At 44.7% G+C, this 23,537-nt stretch overlaps 1 protein-coding gene across 1 annotated transcript in view; it reads left to right on the forward strand.

Annotated features, from left to right (window-relative positions):
* SFMBT2 (Scm-like with four mbt domains 2) overlaps positions 1–23,537 on the forward strand; it is a 187,039-nt gene that overhangs the window by 107,929 nt on the left and 55,573 nt on the right. Inside the window, exons 7-9 of the mRNA XM_019509604.1 lie at positions 972–1,069; positions 14,903–15,004; positions 17,051–17,198. Of these exons, the coding sequence (XP_019365149.1) occupies positions 972–1,069; positions 14,903–15,004; positions 17,051–17,198 (348 nt within the window). The remainder of the gene's footprint in view (positions 1–971; positions 1,070–14,902; positions 15,005–17,050; positions 17,199–23,537) is intronic.

A 23,537-nucleotide genomic window follows, 5' to 3' on the forward strand; every position in this document is an offset into this window, starting at 1 on the left:
TTTTTTTTTTTTTTTTTTTTTTTTAGAAGTATGGAATTTCAAATGCAAATTGAGACAAATACACCATAGGGGTAAATGGATGCAACCGCATTGATGTCAATAGAATTAGATCCTGTTTATTCTGTATCTGGATTTCTGCATGTTATTGGCTAAATGTTCATTTCCATTTTAATAATTGTTGCAATATATCTTATCTCTTAGCTTTAAGACCTTGGTATGAATGTTCTGCAGTAACTTGCTCTGGGTAACAATATGTTATGCAGGGCAGAAATAAATCCAATATAAAGTTCTTCCTTATTATATTGTTTTCTACAGTAGATGATTTATAGGCATTTTACCACAACGAATCACAAAAGGATTTTCTAATATGACTAATGACATTAAATCTATTTAAGGATATTCACTAAAAGCAATGTGAATCCCCTATAAAGATACTGTCATAAAACTGTACTTCAGTCTGATCAGCGTTCATAACTGCTTGCTTTTGACTTGTCATTGCGACTTGGATTCTAATACTGACAAATGTACTTGTGCCAAAAGTTTAAATGCAATTTTTTTTGGTGTTTTTTGACAAAAGCATCTTTTCAGCGAAACAGGAAAGTTGATGAGAAAACTTCTGGTTTTATCAAAATATTTTCAATTTAGTTGAAAAGCCAGAAGCTCCAAAAATCCGGTTTTGACGATTGAAAGCCTGAAAGGATCTGGTTTTTCAAAACCAAACCAAAAAAACCCCAGTGTTTTTCAAGGGGGAAAAAAAAAAAGATATGAAGATATGAAGTACATTTCTCAACTCTTGCTTTCTATTAGTTTCTCTTTTGTGTTGGTTTTAGCAGTAGTGTACGGCATAGTTTAACATGCATTGTTTGGTTTAAATAGATTATACAATTTCATGGTGCACAGTGAGATGAACACATTACAAGACTGCTTGATCCTTAAATTGTTACGTGACTGTTGTTGTGTTGTTGCTTTAGAAATCTATTCTCTGAAGACTATATCTGAGTGGAAATGCGCTCGGGAAAAATCCCTTAATGATGCAGCAAAATGTCCTCTTCCAATGGAAGTGTTCAAGGTAAAAGATGCATATTTTTTTTTCTTTTTAATTCAAGAGCTAAGAATGTATAAGTAAATGGAATGGTTTAGCATCATGTGTTTACATTGTCTGGGCAATGCTCTGTTATGTCCTGCTGCAGTGGGTCACAAGTGAGATGTGCCCATAGTCATATGAGGTTTTTTTGGGAGAGGGTAGAACTGGGTATATCTTGCATTTTTAAAGGCCCTTGTGATAAGTCCTGTGTATAACACCCCACCTATTTCACCCATGTCCTCAAAAGAAGGCTTCAGTGGAATTTCTGAATGAAGGATTAGTGATCCTGGATGAAACCCAAGGTGCAGTCCTACTTTTGAGAGTAACCTGCATTAAGTTTTGGAAAGAGAACTCCCCTGGTAGATAAAAGTGGGGTAATTTATCTCTTGCTTGGCTTCTCATCCTGTCCTCTACTAATTACAGCCTGGCTCCTGCCCTGAAGCATAAGGTTTAATATGCCTTCCAAAATTTTTCTTGCCCACAATTATATAAATCCTGCATTGTCTTGATTTCCATATTAATGTGTAGTTGAGTTTTGACCCTCTTCTTAAATTCTTAGCAACTTCAGGAATTGGTGACTTCCACAGTTTAATTCAGTATAGTGTGGCTGAAGTATTTTACTTTGGTTGGGTTTGAATGTCTCACCTTGATCTCTGGTTGCAGGGCTGCTTGTTCTCAGTCGTGAGCCGGAGACAGGTGCAAGGAAGGGCTACTAGGAAAATGGGGGGGGAATGGAGTCCCAGTCTCATACGCAGTCCTCTACACCACATATGGTCCTTTCACCACATTGTCTTCTAATGTGGCTGGCTGTCACTTGCCTTTTGAAGACGGATGCTGGCAACTTCTTGGCTAGAATTGAGGGTGCTGAAATCCAACAGATCAGTACTTCAGCTAGGCAGAGGCCTAAGAAAAAGTCAGTGCACTGCAAAATTCCTATTTACTCTCTCTATTGTGAAAACATCAGCAGGCATAAGCGGTGTGTAGGCCTTGTGTTGGCCCTTTATACACAGGCGAATTCCAGTGGTCCCTTATGACGATGGCAACTGGCTTCTTATTTCATGTATCCATCATTTTTTTCCACGAAGTAGAAAAAACTTTCCTTACCTTGATGCACAAAATGTTGTTAGATCGCAGAGGTGGTACCTATATTCCTGCCAGGAGCAGGAGACTGGACCAAATGACCTCCTGAGGTCCCTCCCAGTCCAGTTTTTCTTTTATTTCATTTCTTTTCCTGTTCATGTTCTACATAAAAGAAGACGAGACTATTTCTGACAAAGCTTAACTTATTATTACTGTCACTTGTCAGTATGCAAAGCTTATGCTGAGTTATTTTCATGATGGCATGAAGGTGTTGGGATGTAATGGTGGTAGAGCACTTCTGGTGCCTTGCTATAGCACTGATGGAAAGTTCAAGCCCTGCTCTGGATTCATCTCAAAGACTGACCCTAGTCAACCCAGCTGTAAATGGGAAGCTTGTTACTTGGGCTTGGGATTCAGAAGTAGCTGGATGCAAATGGTAGCCACATCCCTCCCTTGTGTGCCAGTCGCTACAAGAAGGACACTAAATTCAGGTCTGCATTTGACTAGAAGGCCTATATATGGCATCAGGGCTCTATCGATGAACAGATGAGCTGCTACAATGCACATCTGCTAGGAGGAGCAAGCAATGCCAAGCTGAACGAATGCACTGAGATGAGCATTACTGTAGGACCACAGACCAAGGAAGACAGATGGTTCAGGTCAATGTCTTGTAATCTGCGCCCCTGATTCTGGCTTTGGGGTGAGGTTGGAGGGGGGGAGTGTTGCACAAGTTGTTCTCCTCTAGGCTTATTTATTTCAACTGCAGTGCAAAGCAGCAGGGCTTTGGTTTGCAAAGGCACAGAGGTTGAGAATCGCTGATCTGGTTGTTAAACCATATGGCCTGAGAGTGTGCGCGCCTACTAGAATGTGCTGCACCAACGGGAATTTCCTATTTGAATCTCAAAGCACTTTACAGAGGAGGAAACTTTGTGCCTATTTTACGGATGGAGAAACTGAGGCTCAGAGCCGAAGTGTCTTGTCCAAGGCTGCCATAAGGACTAGCAGCAGAGCCGGAGGAGACCTCTTGTCTCTAGAATTTGTATTCTTGCTGCTTCTCAGGTACCAAGAGGTTGCTAAGTGCTACCTTTTCTGTGCAATGTCTTGCAGAACTTTTTTGTGGTTACACTAGTCAGGCTTTATAAAAATGCTGGGGTGAGGGCCAAGAAATGACTTTCCCTGTCATTTTACTGCTACCCATAACACTATGTGAGCTGCACCTCCTGAACAGGCTTAGAGAAAAGAGACTATAACACCCTTTGTAACATTTTTATTTCTCTTTTGTTTCTATTTCAGGAACATCATATTGCTCCTTAAAGTAGATGAGATGTCTCCAGGGTGCCTAAGTGAGTTAGGAGCATAAACTTTCGTGAAAGCTTAGATCTTCACAGCACTCTCAGTGATGTTGTAAAGAAATGACCTGGGCTAGCCTAAAAGAAGCCAGCGTGGGTCCTGATAGCAGGGTAGCTGTAGCCTCATAGAGTTTGGCATGGGCAGAAAAACACTCTTGAAACAGAGTCAAGTGGTGAAACCACACTGAGGTCTGTGGTGCTCCTGCTAGGCTGCTACTGATACCGTAGCCAGTTTGCATTGTGTCTTCAGTACGCTGCTGTCACTTCTGTGAGTAGGAGGCTTAACCTTAGGAACAGGCACTTTTTGGCAAGGTTTATGCCCCTCAATCACTTAAGCATTTTGCCTTTTTTTTTTTTTAAATTCCTATCTCTTATGAAAAGGAGAAGAGGGGCTTTTTCAGTCTTGTTCTAACTTATTGGTAGGCGGTATAGTCAGTTGTATTGAGCAAAGGCCCAAAAATATCCTTGGGAGTGTGGTTTTTTTTTTTTTTTTTCCCCCCTAGGATGCCATTGCACCCCTTTGTAACTAGAAATCACGCGGCATTTCCCATATGAATACTTGTTTGTATCTACCACTAGCTTCAGCCTAAAAATGGCTTGTACGAACCTACAAGGAGAGATGACTTCTGACTGCAGAGAGTCCTTTAATCTGGAGCCCAGAAATAGTGCGAGCCAGCATCTGGAAGCTGACAGTAGTCAAATTTACTCTAGAAGCAAGAGTCACTTTTTCACAGCAAGGACGGGGAATTTAGTCTAGGGATACGATGAATTCTTCAGCATGCAAAATTCTTGGGCCATGCCTTTTAACTGGCATAAATTCTCCTAAACGTGTCCCTTTAGACTCAGATTGGACATCCTCCCTGTTTGTGCAGCACCTAGCGCAGTGTGCCCTTAACTGTACAAGGGCTTTTCTGTTTCTATTTTAGGAGGTAGAGAGATCCTTAAATAAAGTAGATGGGATGTTTCCAGGGTGGCTGAGTAAGGGTGCTGTAATCAGCAACAGTAATAATTGATGCTGAGAGTAATGGGATGGATTTTTGCTAAAGAATAATTAAAAAGAGAAGATTTTCCCTAGGGCAGTCTCACCCCTTGAAATGAGAGCTGCTCAAAAGCATTAAAAAAATTCAGTAGTAATTTGATCTGAAATTTTAAATCTCCATGAAAAAGTCTGGGCTAGGAGTTCTCCATAATGACTGATTTTTTTTTTAAATTTTTTTAATTTTTATTTTTTTTTTTACATTTGGAGGATATTGTCCTTCAAAACTCTGACACAAAAAGGGCCCAAATGGCCTCAGAATTGTTCACACTTATCTGATCATGTTTTCCGACCTGCTCTTGAGACACTTAAAGCAGGCTCAACAAAGCTAAGAGGAAGAAACCTGCGCAGGATGACCCTGCAGTGGAGGGAGTGGACATATAAAATCTCCTTAATTTCTCTACTCCGCGGCTGCGTGCTCTCGTGCAGGTTCAAGCGGCGGTGCTCTTGGTTAACTCAGAATCGAGACTGTCCCCAGTCCCTCCAAGTGCTGATTGCTCAGCCTGAGGTTGCAAGGTCTGCTGTGCTCTAATAACCTCCTGGTCCCCGTCCTGCTACAGCCTGCCAGGTTATTTATATTCCATCTGTTCCCTTGCATCCGCCACACTTGCCAGCCTCATGAAGTGATGCTCTCTGCCATCCACGTGTCTGCTTTAGGCTGCACCTAGTTCAGCTGTCCTGGCTGAACACCTCCATTCAGCCTGCTGCTGTCCCTTCTCACCAAATCTATTCATCTTTTTTAATATAGAGGGACAGATCATTGCAAAGTGCCTTAAAAGCTTGTAGCTGCTTACCACCACTCCCCCATCAGGAGCAAAGATGAACATATCATGGTGACTCAGGATCTGGGCTGCAGTTCCTACCCCTGCTCCTCCCATGGGCTCTCTGTTGGGTCTTAGACATGTCTCTTAACCTCTCAGTGACTCAGGTGGGATATGGGCACTTCCCTCCCTAAATGCATTGCTGTTTGTGAGGATCGTAGATACTATAGAGAATGAAGCATGTCATTGTCCGGGCACACACAATGCAGCTGCTTCTGGGGTGGCCGTAGATCTGGAACAACAGCTGCACATAACTGTTAAGGGTAAAAAATAAAACTCGAGGAAACTCCCGTAAAGGGGAACATAACTGCCTGAGCAGAGAGGCCGAGTAGATCAGTTAGTTGGAGCATGGGGCTGATGACCCTAAGGCTGCAGGTTTGATCTCCCTATGGGACCCAAGACCTTCCCTGCCTCAGGCAGGGGGTTGGACGGCATACCCTTTTGAGGTCCCTTCCAGCCCTACTTCTCTATTAATTGAAGCGATTCTACGTTTTAAGTGAACGTTGGGTCCTACCATCCTTGTTTTGTTTTCTTTTAAATCATACTTGTTGCTTCTTTAAATATTAAACACCGAAGGTTGTCAGGCCTTGAGAGGGTAGTCTAGCAATGCGGTCTCTTCAGCTTTCTGACAGCAGAATTAGCGCTGGAGAGTTCCTGAGGCCAGTCTTTGACACTGACTTCCCTGGTGTCCTTGGCCATGTCACTAAACTCTTTTCCAAGGAGACTCCCTAAGCTTACGCCTCTCGAGCTGTATTCTCCTAAGTGCAGTGGGGTGGGTATGAGATAACGCTGCTGATTTCAGTGCAGTTGCTCTGATTCACAGTAACATAAATGCAAGCAGAGCCTAACCCTGAGCTGTTTGCACAGGCGCTTTTAAGCAAGTTTTCCAGGAAGCCCCATTCTTAGGTGTCTTACTCTAGTGCATCTCCACTGACTTCATTAGAGTGACTCCTGATTTACTTCTTTATAAGCAAAGAGCAAATCAGCCCCAGCAGGTAGCTGGGAATGCCCAGAACCCCTTGAAAGTCTGGCTGTTAATTCAGGCACCTGCATCTGGGTTTTGGTGGCCCTGCTTTGAATTCTTATGTTAGAAAATACGGAGCTGAGCCCTCAACTGTCCTGCCTGTGAAATGGAGATAAACCGTATAATAATGCTGTCGAAGGCCTGGTGTGGTTGGATTGGGATTGGCTGGAGACGCCTATTGTTTTGCTGGAGGACGGTAATGTGGGGGGGGGGGTCTGTGTGCATTTAACCCTTTCTCTGCTGCTTGCATTTTGAGATGAATCAAAGCATCTGGCAGGCTATGTGTGTAGGAAGGAGTTTTTGCTCCTCAGCAGTTTCGCCATCTGTAGCAGTTTGAGGGATAGAGAAAAGGTGCTGTGGATTTTCCATTTAGGGTGACTACGCTGCAATTCTTGTTTCTATGGTAATTGTTTAACAGACGAGTCCTAAAATGCACACGGCTATCTTCAGCCCCTGAGTGCAGGCCTAGGGCTACCACGGATTTCAGGGGAGGCTTTAGAGGGCAATGTTTGGCCCAGTCGGCTTCACAGTTACTTTGGCTATGGGATCTCTCATGACTTCTCTCCCTCGGGGGGGGGGGCTGTCGCACCGCAGGCCGCTAGCTCCAGTTCCTCGGGACATTTTGCCTCGGTGCGGGGTGCGTCTGCAGGGAGATCTCTCCGGGGTTAGAAAAGGAAGTTGATGAACTGCAAAACGAGCCCGATTCACGTGCAAATAATGCGCGGTGCAGCATTCGGAAGGGCTATTTTTTCTCAGCGAACAATTAAAACTAGATGCCTATGGAGGCAGCTTAGAAATGGTTGTAATTGATATTAATATGATGATTATTGTCTTATTCCCGACTGCCTATTGGGATGAGAGGTGTGATTACAGCAAGACTGTTGGAAGCATCTCATCCCCCTGGGATGCTGGGGAAAACATTAGGAGGGAGCTTATTATTAGACAGTAAAAACAGAAGCTGCCTTCTTCATTGAGACACGCCAGGATCTGATTCTGCCTTCACTTCTGTTGCTCTAAAACAAGAGAGTTTCTTAAAATCGGTGGCATTTCATTCCCGATCAGCTGGCTTGGGGCTTGCCACACGTCAGAAATTTAGCAGGAGGGGCTGCTTCTCTACTGCCAAATTCCCCGACTCGCGGGGAGACCCGCAGGCTAGATGACGTGGCCCTGTGCTTTAGATCACTGATCTGTGGTTTGGCTGCTGTGCAAGGTCGCTCTGCAGCCAGATGCAGCCCATGGGATTTGGCCAGCATGTGGCCGGTTCCAGTGCACAGGATCAGGCCATGTGTGGGGTTGGGCTGGGGCATGTTCAGATCCGGTGTGTGCAGTTGTGCCCTGCATGGGGTCAGGCCCATGCGCGGGATAGGGCCATATGCAGAGTTGGGCTGGCATGTGGCTGCGTCTGGCACGTGGGATTAGGCTGCTTGCAGGGTTGGGCCAGCACAAAGCTGGATCTGGCATGTGGGTTCGGGTTGTCAGATCAGCCCCACACCACTCATCCAGCCCTTGGGGCTGGAAGATTGAGCAGCATTGGCATAGTGAATTGCTCAGTGTGGAGGCACGTAAACCCGGTTCTGTGCTTTTGTGAAGAGCCCTGGCCCGTCGTGGTGAGTCGCTCCTGAAAATGTTATGCAACACCCCATTTTCTGAGGGGGCTCAGTGGTCTAAATCCCATTGCTTGGGTCTGTCTATGCAGCAGGGTAACGTGGAGATGTCCGGCCTGGCTTGGGTATGAGAAACAGCACTGAATTTAGCAGAGCCTCTTTTTAGATTGCCGCTGTGCTGTGCAAATCAGGCTGCACTGAGCTTCATGCTGCAATGGCCACGAGTATTACACTACAGCAATGCGGTAGTTTACTCGATACAATACGTGTAATATAGTAAATACTACCAGTCTTGACACCACTGCTGTCTGCAGTGTAGACATAGTGAGCAAGCATTACACTCCTGAGTGCCTTAGAGCCAGATTTACAGAGATATTTAGGTGCCTACAGACCCTGATAGCTGCTCTGAGAATTCACGTATGTGTCTTCAAGACCAGGTATCTGTTATAAAGTTACCTCTGGTTATAGGCATCAGTGTTCAAGGATGCATGTAGCGTCTTCCAGCGCCATATTCCTAAGTTATGTTGGCGCTGAATACCTGTGCCAGTCACTTATTCTGGGTGGGAGTTAGGAGGCATTTGTCAGGAAGTGAGATGCCTCCCTTCTGTAAGCGCGTGTGTGCTTCTTTAAATGGTGCCCCTAAGTCCTATAGGCTTCTAAGTCCCATAGGCACTTTTAAAACTCAGTATCTAATTGGACGCCCAGATGTGCCTGAATTAGGACTCTGTTCTGTTCCCAGCTCTGTCACTGACCTGATGCTTGCTAGCACGTGACTTCAAGCTAGTCGTGTCCCCCATCCCAGGATCACATCCTGCAGGTGGAATAGGGGTTATACTGCATGTGGAGTTTAACTAATAGTTGCTAAGCGCTCCAAGGTCCCTGGGTGTTCATCCCATTGTAGGTTAGAGCAGGGCACTACAGTGTCGATGATTTTGAAATGCATCTCTCTACCACCATCTTGCCAGTGACCCAAAGGGTCAGAGTCTCAGCAGGTTGGAAAATTTGCAAATAGGTTTGCTGCGTGCGCATGGAAACACAGTGGGAGCGTGGCTTCGTTTAATTGCTTCTCAAGAGTCTTAGGGAGACTCATCATGGCTCTGGCTCTTACTGATGCAGTTCAGGCTGCAAGCGGCAGACTTTGCTGGAGCTGAGGGTTGTGTTATTTTCCATCCAAAACTCACGAATGCCGGCAGCAGCCGTAATCACTCATGTTAGAGATCGTGACCCTTTGAACGAGCGACTGCTGCGCTTGTACCATATTAATTCCTCGTACTCTGGCTGCTTAATGTAATTCTAGCATTGCCATGAGGACCTGCACAGTGCCGCAGCGGGCTGTCAGTCCCGCTCGGTGCCTGAATGGGTCCTCGGTGGTTAAGGCAGGGAGGGTTATTTCTATTGTAAACTCCTGTCTTCGGGGCACGTGACTTAGGGAACAAAAACCTTCTCTAGTGCAAACCAGCCTGGATTTGGAGTCCTCCAAGCTGCATGTGAGCAGCGCGAGGAGAAAGGTCCCAACTGGCTGTCGACATGTGGGGAAGAAAATGTCGGACCTGCCAAAGATCCCCCCTGCACCTTCTTTGTAGGCCAAGTTCTGCTCACTGCACTTGCCCCACGTAGCACCTAGTGGAGACGCAAGTCCCCTCCTCCGTGTGTGGCTGGTACGTCCCCTCATTCACTGGCTATGGATATAAAGCTGTAAAACACTGCGAGCTCTTAATAAAGGGTCAGATTCTGGCACCCTTGCCGGCACCAGGTTTGCTTGTCTGCTGCCTGTTGTCACGAGGAGTATCAGGGGCCTTGGACCGTGTGGAATTCGTTGGAGCCCTTTATCCAATATGTCTCGCTGCAGGTAAGGGGGCAGTGGAGCAGAAGGAGCTGGAAGTATGTCTCGCCAGCCAGAATAGGTACACAGGAAGAAGGAGCTACTCCACAGGGGGCGTGTCTACATGAGACGCTTAATGCGCATTAGCCTAATAACACTGTGCAGTAGCATGCCGGGCAAAAACTGTGCTAATACACTACTGCACAGTAGTATTAGGCTACTGGGCAATGAGCATCACAAAAACACTGTTAGCTGCTGGTACTGCGCAGTAATTATAGTTACTGCATGTTGTGTAAGCAAGTACTAAACTAAATGCACAGTAACTATTGCACATTAATGAATGTGTAGACGTGCCTAGGGTGAAATAATTTTACTCAAGAGATGGGGGAACAGGGATGGGATTGTGAGTTGTCGTGGGCTTTCTGATCTGCTTCTGGGGCTGATTTATGCACCAGCCCTGACTGGGGACAGACAGTAGGGACTTGTCGATGCCACATCCCCTACTGAGCCCAGAAATTTAGCTGAGAAATGCTCCCAACCCGTTCATCCCCACGTTGCGTGGGCAAAACCCCAGCTACAAGGAGGAGTAGCTGCTTTAAAGAGCTACTAGCATGTGCACACAGGTGTGCCCAAGGTGGAGTCTGGTGCTGTCTAAAGCAGCTAATCTCCAGAATTTGGCCTGCCCAGGGTGGGAAAGAGGGAGTGGGACGTGTTTCTCAGCGTAGAGGTGGTGGAAGGTCTGCTCCATTTCATGGGACACCCCAAAACACTTTTTATAATTGTTGCACGTCTTTCTGCAAGTTGGAAGCATTGGTACAGGCTCCTTAATGGGGACTTAAACAGACGGTAGAGGCATGGAAGTGCTTGGTCTTCCTTAGAACAGGAAAAAAACTTGGAGAGAAGACCCAGCACACAGCTGTAAGGAAAGCCGTTTTTCCCCCCTTCCCCCCCATTTTTAACGTAGTATTTCTCATAGCACTGTGCATAAAAGAATTAGAGAGCAGTTCATTATACAGTGTATCAATTTGAGTCTAATACTAATTAAAAGCTTTCCTTTCACTTCAGTGAAACCTATTCTTAGAAATTATGTAAATTAATTGGAGTTTTGAAGAGAAGCATATGCCATATCCTAACTAATTCCCTCTGGACCAAGGCAATCAGTGCATTGGAACTGGAGGGCTTGTATTTTGGATCCTTAATTTCTTTTTTCCCTATTTCAGCAGTAAAAATGTATTACAAGACTCTTCTTTTTTGTGAAGAGTGATGATATTGTTTCATAAGTGTCTGGGGTCTTACTCATCTCAGCGGATGGTGGAAAGGCTTCTTGTCCAAGAAAAAAATCTTAGAATCAAAAAGAATCTCAGAAAAATTAGATACATGCCATTCATCATTGACAGCACCTTTCTTGTAGCATCATTCCAATCCTGCCCACCCCCCAAAATCCCTGCTCTTAATGTTGTGACTCCCAAAATGAGTGAATTGTCATATATTTCATGAAGTCTTCTAGGACCTTCATTATTTATTCTTATGTAGAGGATTCTCCGATGTGCTAACGATAGGTCACGAAGTAAGACAGAGATAAGATAGTGAATGCCCTCAACAGCAGGAAGAAGTGGAATTTAATATCTTGTGAAATAAAACTACTTTAGCTATTATTAGATATTTTTATAGTATCTTTTTGATTTTTGAATGATTTTTTTCTTTTAGAAAAGCAGCAAAATAGAACCAAAGAAATGGTTTTAGACCTGGATTCAAAGGGGATTGGGCATGTTCATGGAGGATGATCTGTAGGGTGCAGCTTCCAAGGGAGGACTACCTAGCCTTTGAATTCTGGAAGCTGTAGGGAGGAGAGGGGTAGGGGACAGATCAATCTGGATAGGCTTTGCTTAAATACCCTCCCCTTCAGCATCCACTGTGTGCCACTGTGAGATAGTGGGCTAGATGGATCTGTGGGCTAACCCAGTAGGACGTTTCTTATGGTCTTATGTAGAAAACGCTAAGCACCATATTTAGATATTTCATTCTTGATTAAGAAAACTGCAAACGTGGACTGACCTTTAAGCATAGTAGTAGCTCCACTGAGGTCAGCATGTGGATTCCCCATGTTAAGCATTTAAAATTAAGCCTGTGTTCAGCTGCTTTCCATGATCTGGTCTTGAATGGTGCTGAAGCTTGTGATGGACTTGAACCCCATACCCTGGGTCTGAGATGAAGGTGTTGCAATCTAAATCTAGTTCCAGATATGCATTTAACCAAAGGGTCCCTGTCTTCATAATCTGAATCAAAGGGCTGGGGTGTTCAAAATGCAATTCCAGAGCTTACCACAGGGCCCTATATCTCTACTGGACATAATCTTGGCGCTCCCGCATTGGAAGGACTACAAAATTTAGAACTGCAGTTGGGTCTGGGTTTTGCATCCCACCTGCCACCCTAATGAACTCGATGGGGCCACTCTTAAAAGAATGCCTTGCTTGGGGGGTGCATTTACACGAGATGCTAGAAGTGCAGTAGACTAATTGTACTGTGCATTAGTGCGTCACGGTGAAAGCCATGCAAATGCGCTAATCTAGAGTAGAATTAGTCTACTGTGCACTAGTGTCACGTAAAAGATGTGTGCCGGTGTTTTTGCTCAGTAGTGCTGATTACGGTGCATTGTTAGTACCTGTTATTACAGGTACTAAATTTAATATGTTGTAATTGCACTGCATTAATGCATGTGTAGACATGCCCAGCATACACAGATGGCAGTAGACTCTCAGCCTCTAAGAGCGAGCAAGACTGATGTGCTGCTCTGGAGAGCGCTAACCAGAAAGTTGTATGGCTTCAAAGATACAGTGGGCTTCAAGGACCCCTGGGCTCTCTTTCTTTCTCAGCCATTAATTCACTGAGTAGCTTTGGGCAATTAATATAAACTTCCTCAGTTTTTCTGTCTATGTAATGGCAAGCATAATGCCTGCCCTGCAGTGAAGCTAAACCCATTAAGATTTTTAGAGTACTTTTTGATCCTCAGATAAAAGGTATTGTAGGAGTGCAAAGATGAGTAAGATAAAAACAGCAATTCTTCAGCCTGTGATAAAGGTTGTGAAATCCTTTTTCTAGTGTCACTGGAAACATAAGTTCCTCAAAATAGAAACTGTTAAATCTACAAGTAAAGACAGTTCTACGGGGGGAAAAATAATGACCTACAATGTTGAATCAATATAAAACCACTTTAGGACAAGAATTTAATGTATAGTGGTGAAGGTAAATGGAATGACATTGCCAGCTGCTGTTAGATGGTAAGTTTTCCCTGTGCAATTTGGAGTCCAGTGCATTTTTTAAAATACAATAATGCCACTTTTCCAGGGGCTGTGCTGGTGAATACATGGATGGTTCAGAGATACTATCTCACGCTAGAAGGGAGATCGCTGTTCCTCTAATACAACTGAAATGTGATCCTTATGCTAAATTATTCCTTGGGATTATACCTCTGATGTCATTTTTTTGTCAAGAGTATATATCTGTATACATAATGGGAAACAGACCTGCTGGAGTCTTGAGCAAGATAAATCCATGGCATCGTTTGAGTTTGGCTGAGATTTTTAAGAGCAAACACCTGATTCTTGTTATAAATGAATTCCCTGGACATTTTGGCAACCCCCAAGTGGACATTTTTGGCCCCCTCCCCCTCTACATCTCACATGCACAAATTCAGGTGGCTCTTTTAGGTCCACCTTCTGCCCTTTTGTTCACGCAGCTTGTAACGACTATAACAAGTGGGATTGCATCTATTCATTTGCTTGCTAGATTTATATGCTACCCTCCCAAAAAAGGCCTGGGGTGACTTATTAAAAAAAACAAACCCCAGATGAATTATAAAGACAGATAAAAATATTAAAATTAAATAATATGTAATAGAGTAGATACTCCAGGCAGTGCTCCAAAACTTAATCCTGCCCAAATAAAAGGTTTTTCCACTGCTTTTGGAAGATGTCCAGGCTTGGGCTCTAATGGACCACAAGGGGTGTTTACAACGCTAAGAAGAAACTACCAAGAATGACCTCCCGAAAGTTTTGGCCAAATGAACTTGGTGCACAGATGGTACTTGCAGGAGGTTGCTCTCAGCTGACCTTAGGGATCACAACATCATGGAGAAGGTGGTCCCTTAGACGCGTAGGGCCCAGACTGCTTATGGCCGTATAGATCAATACCAGCACCTTGAGTTACGCCCGGAAAGCAACCGGAAGCAAGTGCCTTCCCACGTCTCAGCTGCTAGTGGGCATGATTTTGCTCCCTGGCCCTGATCCTTGGAAACGGACAGGGTAGGGGAAGGGCTCAGATGCATCTTTAAGCCACCTTTGCTGTTCGTATCTTCTGGTGCCGCGGAGGAGTCTGCCCAGTCCCCAGCTTAACACAGAGTTGATCAGGACTTTTCTAATCTGTGTTCAGCCTTACGATGTGGGCTCTGAGAAGCAGAAAAGCCATCGTGCAATGTGATGTTTTCTGTGGCCACACTTGTGCTATGCACCTCACCTGTACCTTACCCCACCATCCATGCTGATGACTGAGCCCTTAGGCCCTGTAAGGAGATTCTAGGTGGGAGATATTCCCCGAGAGGCCATGGTTGCACTGGTTAAGATCCCAGCGTGCTGCCAGAGGGGGCCTTTGTGTGAATGAAGAGCTTGTGGTCACAACGATCAGCTCAAGAGCTCACCTCTCATGATCAGGACCTGCTGGGATCCAGTTAGAAACCACAGGTGAAACCAGTGGCAGCTGGGGCTGCTTGAGGAATAGAGGGTTTGGTGCAGAATTACTCCCCCTCCCCCTCCCCCTTTACATTTGTATGTGAACTCCTCTCCTAGTTAGTGTTAAAAGTTTCTACTGCAATTCTGATTTTTGTTAAAACCGCCCGCCTGGAGAAAGCGCTCAAAGCTGCAGACCAGCATGTTAATTAGATATGGGAGGAAATGCAGGCAAATTCATTAACTCAGGCAAGCGGCCTCTATGTACAATAAAACACCAGGGCACTTCCCCTTAATAACTCCTCAGCTGGCGGATGGTGAGACTGATGCACAGGTTGGTTTGTCTCCTCTCCGCACGCAGGATCATGCTGATTTGAGGAGCCACTTCTTCACAGTGGGGATGAAGCTAGAGGCAGTGAACATGAGGGAACCCTTTACTATGTGTCCTGCATCAGTGACTAAGGTGAGTTTTCGGAGCAGGGACTAGGAATAACCTGCTGGAATCGAACAGACGGTTCAGAACCGGCGTATTTAAATTACCACCACGTGAAACTCCATTAACCGGAGGTCAGGACAATAAATGCACGCTAACACACCCTTGCCCTTCACCTTCTCTCTCAGTGCATCATCCATGTAGTTTTATTCCACTGGTCACCACGTGGTGGTTAAGTGCCCGTAGACTTACAGGTAGTAGTGGCCTGGTATGTGCAGATTTCCCTTAAGGAGGAGGAAATGCCCTCTGTAGCAATTCGACCTCAGGCCATGCAGAAAGCACTGGGTTTGTGAGAGCCCCCTGTACTAGGGGAGCCTTTGACGCATGCATTTGTCCCCTGCAGCCTTGCAGTGGGGTGGATACAGGAGAGGTCCATGTTGGTGGCCTTTATAGCCTCTGGAGGGAAGGAGAGAGAGGAGAAATAGGAGGCGCTTGGCTGTTGGACTAGATGACCCTGATGGTCCTTTCCAACCTTATGATTCTGTAATTGTATCCATCATATCTTTCTAGGACCTCTTTCTTTAGCCAGCTGTTTCTTACCCCGGAGAAGGTAACCCTTCCTCATCCGGCTCATACAACTGTGTAACAGAGCACCCACTCCCCAGTAGCCTTGTGTGTAGCAACAATGCAAAGGTGGTGTTTGCTGATTTGAGGACTGGCCCATTAACCCCCACTTCGCCTGCTCCTGTTACTGAGTTTCACTGTTTAGGCGCTTTAGGGTCTGTTATAACTAAGTGTATTTGCTCCCGGAGAAACGCCGTTGTGTGGCATCCCTATCGGACCCCCCAAAAACAAGAGCATCTGTCTGCATTGACTCTGCAGCTCTCCTCCTCGAAGCAGGCACCATTGCACCTTCACCTGGTAATTAAAGCAAGGCTCAGACTAGCCTGCAAGCATGCTAGCTGTGCTAAAGGCACTGTATGGACTGGAAGCCTCTGAACAGTGCTGGAAATTCATTCGTTAGGAGGTGGCTTTGGAAAGTCGCATACCATTTCTGCTGCCGGTATGAAGGCCTGGTCCTCAGCTTGGCTGGATGCATCCCCTTACGACTGTGGTTGTGGAATTGCTAATCCACACATCTCCTGCTTGGGCATGATCCTGCACTTCAGTGTCAGCCGATGCAGGAACAGATTTATAAGTCGGCAAGGAGGAAGGAGGGCTTTGCCGTTTCCAGCCTCAAATGAGCTATGATCTATTCCAAGACAATTCAGACGTCTCCTGGAGGATCAGAAACTGCGCCCTGTTGCTGATGGGTTGCACTGAGTCAGTATTCACCTTAAAAAAAAAAACATTAGTGCACGTGTTGTTAACTACCTGGGTTAAAGTGATTACCAACATGCTGGAGATGACACACGGCTTCCTTCTTCCCGCGCTGAGACGTGGCCTTCTTTGTGGCATCCTGACGAAGTCAGATGAAGCTAGCTTTGAATGGCCCATCCTAAATGGGACTGGCCCAGAGGGTGAAAGTCACCCCAGTACAGGAGATCCAGCACAGCCTTATGTGCCACTTAAAGCCTGTTCCAGCCCTGTTTGGAGCAGGAGTTAAATGCTCCACTGGCCTGGGTTAATTCTCTGCACAGAAGTGTGTTTCATCCAGGCCAGAGTCCTAATTGATAAAGCTTATGGTTTTGTACCTTGCTATGGAGCTGCAGTAGCCAATGATCATTTCATTTATAGAGGCGCTTTGGCTGGTATACACCAAACTGTGTCCAGATGAGGCCTCGTGACTGCTGGCTACAGTACTGGCTTGGGTTCTGTGTTTGGCTCACCTCAAACACATTAATTCACCTCCTAAGACCTCAGTTTTCCCATCTACAAAATGCAAACAGTGGTGCTGATGTATTTTTAGGTGCTTTGAGATCTATGGATGAAATGGGCTAGAAAACAGCTAGGTGCTATTATGTGAGTTAATAACCAGTCTTAGGCATTTGATTTTTTTAAATCAAATGCCTGGGCCTGCTTGATTGTTCTGATGTGACAGCCAACTAACGGTTGAATTTGTTTTCTTACCTCCAGGTTTTTAACAATCACTATTTACAAGTGACCATTGATGACTTGAGACCTGAAGCTAGCAAAATCTCAATGCTTTGCCATGCCGATTCCTTAGGGATCTTACCAGTACAGTGGTGCCTTAAAAATGGAGTCAATCTCACGCCTCCCAAGGGTTTGTATTAACTGTGATTTTCGGTGTTGTTGTTTTCCCCTCCCTACCAAAGGACAAATTAATTTCTTTGTCACCTTAAAAGCCATGTTGCAGTTTAAAACAGAAAATAGTGTACTAACAGCCTGAAATTATTAGGGTGTTTTAAAACACTGTTGTTATGGTGAACCCTGTGGGCCAAGTCTGGTGCTAGCATAAATCGGCATAGTGCCATCGATGGCATGGGAGCTGCAGGTGAGCTGTCTGTGGAACTGGTTTCATACATTGGCTTGAGCAGTGTCCGTCTTACTGACAGGGATTAAAAAGTCCAGTGAATTCCTGTGATCTGAACTTTGATTGTATTTAACGTGTTATGCTAGAAGGGCTCCAGGAACATTGAAGGCCGTGTTCTGCTCCCCTTTATCGTCCGCTGCTTAGAAAGGGAGGATGTCCGCTGGTAAGGACACTTGCCAGGTAGTTGAAAAACGTAGTTGTAGGTCTCTGTTCCATGAAAGACTTCTTGGTTGATCTTGGGAAGGCACCTGAGTGGACGACCAAAGTGCAGTTTGCAGCCAACTATGAGTTACCCAACTGAAATGCAAGAATGGTCTCCCCACCTCTTCTGGGCATTCCTATGCATGCCACTGCTATAGGAATCAGGAGAGATCTGCGTCTCTCTGAAGGGTGACCCTATTCCTATAATTGCAGCACTTGTATGCCGAGAGCGGGTAATAGAGTCGCTCTTACATTTTAGTCAGATATCTCCAAGTTGAATCTCAAGTTGGTTTTTTTTGGTCATCCAATAGGTGAAACAGAGTTCTGTCCTTAATTGTTCTGTGCCTTCATTTGTAAAGGAACAATAGCACTTTCTTACCTCCCTGGTTTTTGACATAATCAGATACTATAGCAATAGGAGCCACCTAAGATGGCTACATAGGGTATAGTGCATTTCAGAGGGTCCATTTTACAGATACCGGCTTCTCTGCATCTCAGCACGATGGTGGCTGGGTGGAGGTGAGTTGGAAGTACCACTAGGATTAGAGCACCACATAAAAAAAAAAAACATATTTCTGACAAAATCTGACAACTTTGGAAATTTGGAGTTTTTTCCCATTTTTGTTTTTGGTTTAATCCAACTTCATAAAAGCTGCATACGCCCACTCGGTTATTTCTTCTTCTGGGGGAGAGTGGTACAACTTTGGAAATTCTCCAGTCCTGTTTTAATAACGTGTTGGCCAGGATGCCCAAATTTGGCAACATAGGTCATTGTGTAAAATAGATCAAAATCAGAGATGTTAGTTTTTCCCTAACATTTTGTGCATGAGATTTTATTTTAATTTGCGGGGGGAAGGAAAAAATGAAAACTTGCCGTGGTTTCTAGCAGTGTAACTTGTTATTCCATGATGACACTAATACTATGGCCGAGTCAAAAGTCTGCTTTCTCTGGGTTTGGTCGTGTGAGGCACCAAACCCTGGTAGAAATCCAGTGAAACTCTAAAGCATATGCTTTGTTTGAAGCTCACTCTGAAGTCAGTGGCAGCTCTGTGCTTGCAGCTGCACACCAAATGTAGCCCTTATTATTCTGCTAGTTGTAGTGGAAAAAAATTGCCCTCTTGACACTTATCCTCAATACAACGTGCAATGGAGGTGTTAGAAGGCAGCATGTATTTAAGTGCTCATAACTGTCCATTATGAAAACACAGCTCCTTAAAAGAATAGGTGAGCTTAACCCCCCCTACAAACAGGGTCTGACCCACAAGCCTAATATATGGATGTTGGTAGGCTTTGGTTGGGTCTATAGATGCAAATTCTGTATACAATGTATTATTGTGCTAAAACCTACTGGTCTCTGCTGGCAATGGGGCATTATAGGTAGGGTGTGCCCTACCCATAGGTCACTATAGGTAGCGCCTCCTCCACAGGCATATAATTTTACCTAAATAGTCCAGACGGACTGAAGAGACACGGAGACTAATCCAGAGATTTGCAGCTCATCAGTGGAAAAGCCCAGCCTAAAAACCAGGCCGTGTTCTGATTTTAATCCCGGACAGGATGTTGCTTACTCTCCACTTTACTATTAATGAATCCTTGGGTTTGATTTATCCACTCTGTTTTGATCAGGACATTCAGAACTGGTTAATTAACTAATGCAGAAGACAGGCTATATATCACTGTCCTTGGCAGCTGTTGCTTCGTAACTTCCACCGTATGCCTTTAGAGTTCAGAGCAAGACCATATGATCTGGAGTTTTATGATTCGGGTTGGCACAGTTCTGCCTACAGTGCCAAACTTTGCAGATCTGGCAGCAGCCCATTTGTACCCTTCACCTGAATAATTCCTCTCCTTGTCCAAAAAATGTTAAAGGAAGGAATGGATGAATAGCATCATTTCTAGTAATCTTGGATTCACTAAGGCTCTTGAGGAAGTACTGGCAGTCCTCCTTAATAAAGTCCTAGAAACAAACACACACATACATAGGAGCCATGCTATAGCAGTACATAAAGTCTCTCGGCTGCTGTTAAATCAAGGATCCCGAAGAAAAAAAAAAGAAAAAAAAGACCTAGAGAAGATGGCATATATCCAGTATACTAAGACATCCCTTCTAGTGTGTGATGGCTTCATGCCCAAAATGCACCTTTACACCTTGGCTTTCCACAGCCTTCTGATCTGAAGAGTCGCTCAAGTGTGATCAGAGATGTGAGCAATTCCTAAATTCCTGATTTAAAAAAAAAGAAAAAAAGATGGAAAAGAAAGAGTATCCAAACTGGCAAAGGGATTTGGAAGAACTTGCAGCAGTGCATGAAGCTCTGATCCGTTCTGAACAGGACGCTATCAAGTTGGAGCAGCTAACAAACAATTTAAAGAAACAGTTGCAGCAGAGTATAAAAGGGCTGGACAGCTACAGAAATGAAGTCTTCAAAGTAAAGATGACAATGGTATAAGCAGAATAAAAATGGAATATACCTCCTCCACAACTGGATGAAGGTCTCGCCTTGGTGGGTTATTCTGCTTGCCCTGCAAATGGCAGAGATGTCTCTTCTATTAGACTGACCTGCTTCCTCGTGATTCTGTGCTGAGAAATTTCTGGCCAGGATCGTTCTACTGAAGATATTCGCTGCTGAGGAAATGTCCATCAGGGAGGCAAGTCCATGAATGCAGCACGTTCAAGAGGAGCTGAGGGTGCAACCCCACAAATGCGACTTTCTTCTCTATCAAAGGCATCTACATTCATCTCGTCCTGGATCTGGACTCTGCCTCACCTGGAATGAAGATACGGTTCTTTTGCTTACAATATTATCTCAGTGTCATTGTCCAGCCAAGAGTTTTATAGGAGAAAGGAGTAGTTTGTTCTACCAGAAATAGTACAGCCAAGTTGGTTGTTCAGGGTCAGATTGATTTTTGCAATTCCTATGTATATTGGACCTTTTATAAAGCAGAGCTCGCACATGTACAGGACTTGAGGCATGAGCAGGAGGTGTAAACATTTTCGGCTACAAATAGAGCCGTATATTTCAATGTAGTGCCAAAAATGAATACCCATTTACTACCACTGTATAAACATTGAACAGGCACTGTTTATATTTATTAGAGCTGGATTTATAGACCACTTCCATTTAGAGTAACAGCCATTGTTCCTTTTTATGAGCTATTAAGAGAGGGAAAAACATTTCAGTGGAGTGACTAGTGGTTATGTTTGCTAAAAAATGCCACCTTTTAAAACTATCAATACATTTGTGGTGTTACATTCACTTCTCATCAGACCAACTAGGCTCTTACAGACTTGTAAAGTCAATTGAGTAGTGGAGATTTTTTGCATGTTTTGTGGGCAGCATGTGAAATGCCCTAGCAAAGTGTGCATTCAGCTGGGTCACTGAGTGACAGTATTTGGACTGTCCACTGTTACAGTACTGAATCTTAATACTAGCGATTTGTGGCGCACTCTTTTGTAGTTTCATAGATTTCACAGACATTAGGGCTGGACGGGACCTTGAAGTTCATCAAGTCCAGCCCCCCGCCCCAGGGGCAGGAAGTCAGCTAGGGTCAAAGGATCCCAGCAAGATAAGCATCCAAACGTTTCGTGAATGAGTCCGGAGTAGGTACGTGCACCTCTTCTGGAGGGAGTCTATTCCAGGCCTTGGGAGCTCAGACAGTAAAGAAGTAGTGCTCTGTGCATTTACTGCTCCTCCAGCGGTAGTCAAGAGCAAAGCTTGATTGCAGTGGTGCAAGATCAGGCTGGAAGGTGATTGTGTGATGGCCTAGAGTTCATAGACATTAGGGCTGGAAGGGACCTCACGAGATTATTGGGTCCAGCCCCCCGCCCAAGGGGCAGGAAGTCAGCCGGTGTCAGATCACTGCAGCGAGATAAGCATCCCAGCGTTTCTTAAAGGTATCCAGAGTAGGTGATTGCACCACTTTTGGGGGGAGTTTATTCCAGATCCTGGAGACTTGGATGATAAAGAAGTTTTTCCTTATGTCCAGTCTAAAGTGGTCTTCCAGCAGTTTGTAACCATTAGACCTCGTCTTCCCTTGGGGTGCTCTGGTGAACAGGTGTTCCCCCAGATCCTGATGCACACCCCTGATGTACTTACAGGCTGCCACCAAGTCACCCCCAAGCCTGCCCTTGTCCAGGCTGAAGAGTCCCATGCCTCTGAGTCTCTCCTCATCAGGCTTGCTCTCTTGACCTCTTATCACTCACATGGCTCTCCTCTGGACTCTCTCAAGCATCTCAACATCCTTCCTGAATTGTGGAGCCCAGAATTGGATGCAGTACTCCAGCTCATCAAGGCCAAGTATAGCAGGAGGATGACTTCTTGGGTTTTGCTCAAGATGCATCGGTAGATGCGAGCCAGAGTTTTATTTGCTTTGCCAGCTGCGGCATTGCACTGGTGGCTCACGTTCATTTTGTGATCAGTCATGACCCCCAAGCCTCTTTCGGTCATGGTGCTAGTGAGTGTAGCACTGCTGAGCCTATAAGTGTGATGTGGGTTTTTTTTGACCTTTTTACAACCTTCTTTGTACCTCACATTGGTGGTCGCACTGACAATTCTGCCATCCTTACTGCGAAACTTTAGCATAGCTCACTGGGATTTTTCATTTGGAGACAAGAAAAGCACTAGAAAGCCCCTGGGTTTTTTTCTTTGGAGAGCAGCGTATTCTGCAAGCTGGTATCCAGAAGGAGTGTCTTCGCATCACTCTTGTTGCTGGTCCTTAAGCTTAATGTAAAAGTTGCTAAAGAGCCAGGCAGTCGTGACACCTTTTAAAAGAGCCGTAGAAGCAAAGCAATGACACTGTTCAGATAAAGCACTGACATTCGGCATGTTTTTTTTGCTTTGTCTTTCATTTCAATATGTGGAAGACTGTTTTGCTTATAACATTTTTCTTTCTCAGAGTTGCTTGAAATTTTTCATAGAAAAACCATTCTGATCAAAAACTATGACTTTTCTTTCTGAACACAGATTTTGGGTAGGATAGGTTTTTGATCTCTAAGCTTTGTGTGTTTTTGCTGATTAAAAAACAATTCAAGATGGGAGAGAAACAAGGGGATTGAGGAAAGCATTTCTGCTTTTGAAAACGGGCATTATTTTTTTGGGGGGCGGGGAGGAGGAGGAGGATGCAGAAGATTGCAGCAAAAATGGAAATTCTTCATGATAACAATGCTCATTTATGACTGATGATTTTTCCCTGGAAATTTCCACGTTATACTTTGCTTCTGTCCTCCATTGAGCTTCACAGGAGCCGACCAAGTTCAGTTCCTTTTGTGGTCAAGACCACATGAAAGCATATATTAGTCGCACATGCAGTCATCTTATCCAAAGACCTTGCTTTGTGGAAGGATTCTTAGGGCTACATTGCAGATATAATTTGCACACACATTCTCTTTTCACTTGCAATATATTTGCAAGTCAACAATAAACCCCCCCCCCCCAAACAGACCAGGACTAATTTTTTAATTGGTGCAAGTCTTGCACAATTTTAAACACCTTATTTCCCATGAATGATAATGGGAGCTACAGGAGATTTTGAATCCTTGAACGATTGAGCCCAAATGGTATCGTTTTGATTTGAATCGAGAAACCAGAGCCACCCACCCCACACAGAAACATATGCTCGAGTTGCAACAGAGTCTGTCCATCCCAGGTTGACCTTGTCTGTCATCATCTTTGGACCCACATATACGACACTCATGGAGGACAGTCATCCTCGACTGCTAGGGATTGCCAAAGCTCCAGTAAGGAAGGACTGGCTGAAAATGTGGACTTTAAACCTTCTTGAAACTCTGCAATAATAGTGACTCTACAGTTATCACAGACCGCAATCGGGATTGGAGCCCTGTTTTCCTAAGCACAAGAGTCCTAAGCACTG

This window comes from Gavialis gangeticus, unplaced genomic scaffold, assembly GCF_001723915.1.
Source record: "Gavialis gangeticus isolate Ggan-Ray unplaced genomic scaffold, GavGan_comp1, whole genome shotgun sequence".
In the NCBI taxonomy this organism is placed as follows: Eukaryota; Metazoa; Chordata; order Crocodylia; family Gavialidae; genus Gavialis; species Gavialis gangeticus.